Below are 7797 nucleotides of genomic sequence, written 5' to 3'. Positions count from 1 at the left end.
TTCACCCTTTCCATAACACGAGAATTGACAACTCTCATCACTTTGCCACCGCTGCCCTCAAAACCTCCTCCTCAACTACAGGTGACTCTCATTGCCACTACTAGACCCAAAAAAACCTTCCTTCACTTCTCTTCTTCATCCCTATCACCTACATTCATAAACCACTTTCCTTCTTCTTTGCCACCTTGACTGCCGATCCTCAACACCTCCTCTCCTCACACAATTCAATCATTATTTTTCTTTCCCCTCCCAACATCTACAACTTATCTTCACCTATCCTGACTACCACCACCAACCCTATCCTAGATGTTGACAACTTTTTCAACTTACTATATGAGACTGTTTAATGCAATAAAGATTCACTTACCGAAAACGTACATGCTTCCATCACCAAAAAAATCCAAAGATACTTTACCCATCTCGATAGGTATCCTAATGTGGACCTTAGAGAAGAGGAACTGATTTGAAGGATCAAATGGTTGTGGGGATTCAACATTCTTCCAACCAGACAGGATTATCCATACCAAAACCATCGATGCATGGTAATGTTAGTGAGAATCAAGACCAACCAAGTTCAATATCAGTTTTGGAACCACCTTTGAAGAGTATGACAATACATTTCTAGAGCATCCAAAAATAGTGGTGTCCCTTAAGCTTAACTTGATTAGCATATCACCCCTATAGAATCAATTGCTCCAACATTTACCATGGGTGAAATCTTGTACAAAGACAACCACTACCTATCCACTGAAACTACTTTCACTTTCAAGAACTAAGGAAGAGCGAGATTAGTTATTCTTTGGCCTAATACAATTATCAACCTTCGGTCTTAACAGTGAGAAAAAATATGAACATTTAATCAAGGCAGGCAATAGACAATGTTATTAATCTATGTGGTCAACAAGATCCTTTTGTTGTCACCCCTTGAAGCCCTTGCTACAGAATTTCATTTTCTCCACCCGAGGGACGAGGTGGTTCTTGTTGGAAAAGTTAACGTTAGGATTGAGGGTGTATAATAAGCAACATAACGGTCCAAATAGGAGAACTACAAATGGCGGTGAGCTGGCTGGAGTGGTTATTATAACAAAAGGTTATTATACATGGCAAAAACACAAGAATGGATGGAGTACGGGACCAAGGTGTAGTATCATAAAGGATGCTTGAAGAATCTAGAAGAGACAAAGAAAATTGATATTGGGTGTGGTGTTTGTAGAAGAACCTAGTCTCTCCAAATACTAGGCAGTGGAGAGATTTCTGGTAGTCAAATTTTTGGGAGATTGTGTTGAGTTGTTCAGTGGAGGCACGTATAAAAGAACAAAACATGAATTTTGAGGTTTGTCATTCTAAAGAAGACAACCAAATAATTAATGAGTAAGAAACAGAGTGTTAGCCAGGAAATGAATTATCTTACTGCAGGCCAATAAAAGTGTTGGATAAATAGACAACATAATCCCAGTCAAGGAAGGCCAATATTAAGAGAATCCAAACAAAGGAATAAACATTGCATATAGGTCGAAAAGAATTAATTCATTATCTCAACTAAAACAAATATTCCATCTCATATATTAAGGCACCTAACAAGTCCATCTATCACTTTTGAATTGTTTTAGTAGTTCTCAACTTGAAGATATTCCAAACAATCCATTAGATAAGTTCAATTTTCTTTTATCATTTTTTCTACCCTTTGGATGAAGAAATTCCCATCACTATTATATTCTCATCTTCACTCAAACAATATTTGAATTAATGTGTTGTGGTCCATCCTAATTTTCTATATTGCTATTGTTCACGTGGTAAATAGGTTATCAAGTTTCATCTTCAGCTTTCTTTTAAATTTCAGAATCGTATTCAATTTACTGGTAACACCAATTTCTCCAATTTTTTATTCTTTTTAGATAAGAAAATAGTCTAACTATATAAAAGGAATAAATGACAAATCGTCAATGGACTAGATATCTACAAAGATAGCACCATATCAGAGAACAGGTAGCTAATCTATACAAGATAACGACAAAAATCCTGTCAAATATAATATCCCCACGCCCAAGTCCAAGGAAACCAAACCATACAAAAGTAACTCAAAGCACTATGCAGTTTAGATGTATGGAGAAAAATAGAAGAGCAATCACAAGGTAGCTAAATCAATTTACTGCTATAGCAAGTTAAATCAGACATGAAACTTACCTTGAAGATCAAGTAAAAACATTCCTTTCTCCACGTGTGTGAGGTCATTACTGAGGGGATTGGAAACCAACTTCTAAGAGCATACAAAAAAAATCTTAACTTTATGTTCTAGATGTTGTCAGGTTTGATTGCAAGTCACTTGTCAGTTCACTCCCCAACTGGTTATTTAAAATATCCAACACATTATTTGGAGGACATTGGTCAGCAGGGCTCTGTGCTGACATTTGACAGAAACATTCAGGCCAAGAATTTGTATAAAAAGATTCTGGAGGGACACGCTTGTGAGGTCCACCAAAGTTGGTTTTCACCATGACACGCCTAACAGCTTCGTCAAAGCTAGAAGTCCAGCCATTCTCCCGGTCAATGGTCAATGAAAATTGGAGCAAGACCTTTCCTGTCAGGTCTGAGTGTAGTCCGGAAGCCATAATAGAGACGGTGACCCAGAAGATTGTTGGCAAAGTTACTAGGTCCATCATATGTTGGCATAAAAATGTCAGAGAGTAGACAAACCATGTAATCTACAGCTGACCCTATCAATCCACGGGTGTTAGCAGCCAGCTCCTCCGAGGGATCCACAGAGCTATGATTCTCAAGGTGAGGGAACAATGATCTGAATGGAGTCATGAATCTCTCCCCACCAAATAGTTCACCAGCCGCTAGGTATATCCTGGTAGAATTATCAAATCCCATGGCACGTAGGATAAGGCCAACCTGCAAAGTGAAGAAAGTGAAGAGCCAAAAAAAAAAAAACAGAGATTCATATGCAAGATTTACTAACATTGAAAAATAAAATAAGCATAAGATTGACAAAGTAGCATCACCCAGGAGTTGGCAATCTTTTATGCCTTAATGAACTCAATTTTTCATGGTTAACTAAGAAATTAAAAAAGATAATAATAACAACACATAAGAGGCAAGGAAAAACAAAAGAAGAATCACCTCTTCTGGAGTTAATGGGCATTTTCCTATGGCCCTTCTTTCTTTATAAACAAGTCTTTTTTCCGCAAAATTTTCTTTTCGATACTTCTTCAATACTTCCTGCTCTTTTGGGGAAAATATATCAAAGCACCTGTAAATCATCCGCATCATGTACATCAATGTTACATCAATCTCTCCTTGTTTAAAAGGATCTAATTTATATGAATTTTAGAATCATGTCTTCTTCTAGAAAGAATAAATCTTTTTAAGATACTTATATTAGCAATTTAGCAATTTATTTGTGTTAACACAGACAAGTTGGCATTTGTTGTCTGGTTTTTGAAATTTGTCGTGTTTAAGTGTCTGAGTCATGTAGCTTCTGTCCTCCAGTCCTCAGCTGTGTTTCAGAGTTGTAAACTACGAGAACAACTACACCAATATATCTTTAATGTCTAATCCTCAAGTATTGCTGTTGCACTTGCAAATACTAGATAATAACATTATGAAATAAAAACGTACCCAGCAAATGCTAGCATATCCATCTCAAATCGAAGATGTATCGACATGAAGTGACCTTGAGCACGAAGTTTATCTACTATTGACTCACTCAACTTCATAATATTGGGCTTGAACCTTAGAGCATGATAGTTAACTCTGCACCTCAGTCGCTGATATTCAGGGTTGTCAATTTCTTCAGCTAAACGATGGGAAAAGGGAGTTAAATAAATAGCCCCATGTTCCTTCAGCTTTTTCAGAGCTTCTGTTGTATACCAACTAATAGGAGCATCTCTAGGTGGCCGAAGCTGATTCCACAAGTAAAAATGATAAATAAAGAATTTCAAAGTTCAATTTTTTTCCAGTATAAAAAAAATAAAGCAGAAATAAGATCATGGATGTAATAATAACTTAAAGCAATAATCCACCTGATAAGCCTTGAATTTTCTCTTTTTTCCATTTTTGTGAATTTCTGGTATGCTTTCAACAATACGCACATCAAACCTCAGGGTCTGAATAAAATGCTCAACATCATAGATACCTTGGAAACCACTGTAGACAACAAAACAGTGTGACCACAGAATTATCCTATAAGTTCAACTATAAACTTATAAATCTGAAGTAAAATCATCTTCAAAGAGCATCTCACAACTAGTTGACAAAATGCATGCTAAGGGAGAATGTATCTTCTGTGATCCTTCATAGAGAATGTGAATGATTAATACTATTTAACAAACAAGTGCATAAAGCATAAACAAATGGCAGCTCATTGCTAGTTCATATTTTAAGACAACAAACATCAAAGAGGTACACCTTAAATTCTTTAACTGATACGAAGAATAAGTACACGGTATGTACTCACAATTTTAAAAATAATTACTGATATGATGACCTTGGGTTTCAAAAGGAGGATATGATGACATTAACTAAAAATATCCTATAAAAGTTTTTAATTGCATATTGAACATAAAAGGTGCAATATGGAGCTTCGTATGAATATTGGAAACTGTATCACACTGCAATATATTTTAATTTTTGTGAAATGTGTTTGATCTCCATATTTGAAACTATATGAAACCGAAACTGCACTTATAACTAAAAGTAATCATCCACAAGAAGCTTTACAAACTTTCCAAAGCATCATTTGGAAGAATAAGGCCACAACTTATAACCATAGGTCTAGTCCTCAAGCAATGAGGGGCACAGCTCACAAGGGACATGAAACGCATATTTTCAAGCTTAAGCCTCTTGACCAAGATTATGTGCAATATTCTCATACAATTTATAATAGGATTAGGGTGTACAGTTGCATATATAGTATGAGCACATCTTATTACAACAATATATACAAGCCAGTCCTTAAATATTGAAGTGTACATATCACTAATGACATGAAACAAAATTTTTCATGCTTGAGCCTCTTGACCAAGATTAAGTGCAATATTCTCACACAATTCTTTAATACGAAGAGAATGTACCTTTACATGTAAGATATGAGTATATCTAATAATAACCATATATAAAAGGATGATACCAAAACAAGTTTCACTAAAGTTGAGCTGTAGTGGCTTACATGCAGTACATTATGCATATAAGCCAAAAAACATATAATGTTGAAATTAGGGCTAGACTCGAACCGAGCCCGTTCGAGCTCGAGCTCAAGCTCGGTTCGAGTCTAGCCCTATACGAGCTCAGTCGAGCTCGAGCTATTCGCCAAATTTTTCAATTAAAAATTTTGATACAAAACGATATCGTTTTTACCAATATATATTAAAACGACATCGCTTTAATAACAAAATAGTTAAAAACTCGAGCTCAAACGAGCCGAACCGAATTTGAGCCGAGTTCGAGCTTGGCTTCCACGAGCTCGAGGAGCTCGAGCTCTACTATATATAAACCGAGTCGAGCCTGAGCTCGGCTCGGCTCGGTTCGAATCCAACCCTGGTTGAAATCACAAACAACATTTTACTTAAACAAACATGTGACATTATTGCAAAGTAGGAGATCTCTATTAAGAAAATGAAAAGTTGTGATGTAAACTAGTAAGATATTTAAAAGCACAATGAGAGAATAAGTGAAGAACATGATACTTGTCATCATGCCAAAAGGAGTTTGCGTCCAACTCAGGCAACACAAGTGTAGCATTCATGATTCGTGCAGCAAGAACTGCATTACAGATCTACAATATCCATAAGAATATAAGTTAAATTACAAAATTTTAATTCCATCAATATACAAGGAAAAAGAAATCCATCAAACTAGTGGAATGATATCATAGTGATGATAAATTCATTACTTTCACAACAATTTTTTTTTTTTTTAAGAATTTTGGTTGTATTGACAAGCATCAATCTTTCTCTCTTTTGATAAGGAAATATTAATTTCTAGGTAACGATCACAATCCATGCTATAATTTATGAAATGATAGATACAAACCGCAGTACGTTGTTGATTTAGACCACCATTACAGCGAACACGCAGATAGCCGTTGGTCTCTTTGGGCGGAGCTGCACAGTGAGATAGAGCATAAGACAATTATTATAATTGGAATTCTCTAAAATCTCCAGATCAGGGCAGACATATTTTCTTCTTGAGAAACAGAACACCTACCAGGCCAGTCAGATCTTGGAGAAGAGGACGGCCTCCAAACACCAGAATTAGCACTTTCCCAAAGTTCTTCTACATTGATCAGCTTAAACATGGAAAATAAAATTATGAACATAAGCTGGAATAGTCAATAATGATAAGCAACCAGTAAAAAACGAAAAGTTTTCACAAATATTGAACTTACTTCTGACTATCAAATATTCCATATTTCAAAAAACGTAATAGATAATAATCCATAACTCACTTTGTGAAACCGGTATCTTACTACTAGTATTCAAAAACTAAGTTAAATTATGGAATAATTTGCATTAATATTAAAGTCCTAGGAATCCAAATTCCAATTAATTTTATTGCCTTTTTTCATCAACAAAACAAATGATAAGACTAGAATGCACTGCTAGTTTAAGTACTAACAATGAAAATTCCACTTAAGCTTCTCAGATTTTCTTAGCAAACAAAAAACAACTCTTCAATACATTGCTATTCTCAATCCTGATAGTCAAGATTTCAATTAATTTTTTTTGCATTTTCTCCGTATCAAAACAAACAATAAATCTTGGATGCATGCACATTTTCAGTCCTAAAAGTTAAAATAAATAAATTTTCTTGCACTTTCATAGAAGTGATATTTTTATTCCTAAAAATCAAAACTCCAATTAATTTTCTCACATTTTCTTAGCAGCCATTGATATTTTCCCCTAAGAACCAAAGCTTCAATTAATTTTCACGCATTCCCTCAGCAACCAAACAAACAATAAGTCTTGAATGAATCCATATATCCAGTCCTAGGAATCAAAACTTCAATCAATCTCCTCAGCAGCCAAATAAACAAAAATTCTTGAATACAATGACACCTTTAGTCTTAATAATCAAAGCGTCTATAATTTTTCCCGGATTTTCTCAGCAGCTAAATAGAAAAATAACTCTTTGAACTAAGTAAATAACTAACGAACTAACTGACCTCGGAAGGAGAGGCTGATCTGCGAGTTCCGGTAACAGCGGCGGCGAAAAAGAGAGAGACAGTACAGATCAAGACAACAACAACAACAATCGACAGCTTTCTTACCAATCCTTTCACTCCTCCTTGCTTCACGTGCAGCCTGTGGTGTCCACCTCTGCAAATATAAAAAAAAAAAACAGGTGTGTTTCCAGAGAAAATTTTCAAACAAACTTTCCAGGAAATGATATTTATTTATACCTCCTCATTGTTAGGAGATCTGCTGATATGATGATCCTGGATGGCTTAACTTTGTTTCCTTGAGCTGAGAGTAGTTGTTGTTGGTATGAGCGCGAGTGTTGAAGTGTTGGATTTGGCGGTGGTTGGGTCCGGTCAGTGCTGGATCTCGATGATTGGATCGGTTTTGACCCGCTTCAATTTTTTTTTAAATAAATAAAAGGCCAAAAGACTTATTGTCACCCAACGTTAAAAGTCCAAATATTGACCTTTGTATTAAAATTATCTATTAAATAAAAATATTATTTAATTAAAAATATTTAAAAAATTAATAATTCCCCCCTTTTAATCTAAAAAATAATAAATTCTTCTAAATTTACTTTACCAAAAATTTAAAAAATAACAATTTTCCCTCTAAG

General features: G+C 35.1%; 1 protein-coding gene across 1 annotated transcript; it reads right to left on the bottom strand.

Moving 5' to 3' along the window:
* Positions 1-2114: 2114 nt before the first annotated feature.
* On the bottom strand, positions 2115-7562 carry LOC123207950 (O-fucosyltransferase 1-like). The gene is given in 10 exon segments (XM_044625434.1): positions 2115-2555; positions 2557-2895; positions 3124-3253; positions 3622-3905; positions 4026-4149; positions 5688-5776; positions 6034-6104; positions 6208-6289; positions 7166-7319; positions 7403-7562. Coding segments are annotated over 10 exon segments (1551 nt in total). The 5' UTR covers positions 7411-7562; the 3' UTR covers positions 2115-2285.
* Positions 7563-7797: the final 235 nt, after the last annotated feature.

Source organism: Mangifera indica, unplaced genomic scaffold (genome assembly GCF_011075055.1).
Source record: "Mangifera indica cultivar Alphonso unplaced genomic scaffold, CATAS_Mindica_2.1 Un_0121, whole genome shotgun sequence".
Taxonomy (NCBI): domain Eukaryota; kingdom Viridiplantae; phylum Streptophyta; class Magnoliopsida; order Sapindales; family Anacardiaceae; genus Mangifera; species Mangifera indica.
This window is presented reverse-complemented; position numbering and strand designations above follow the sequence as displayed.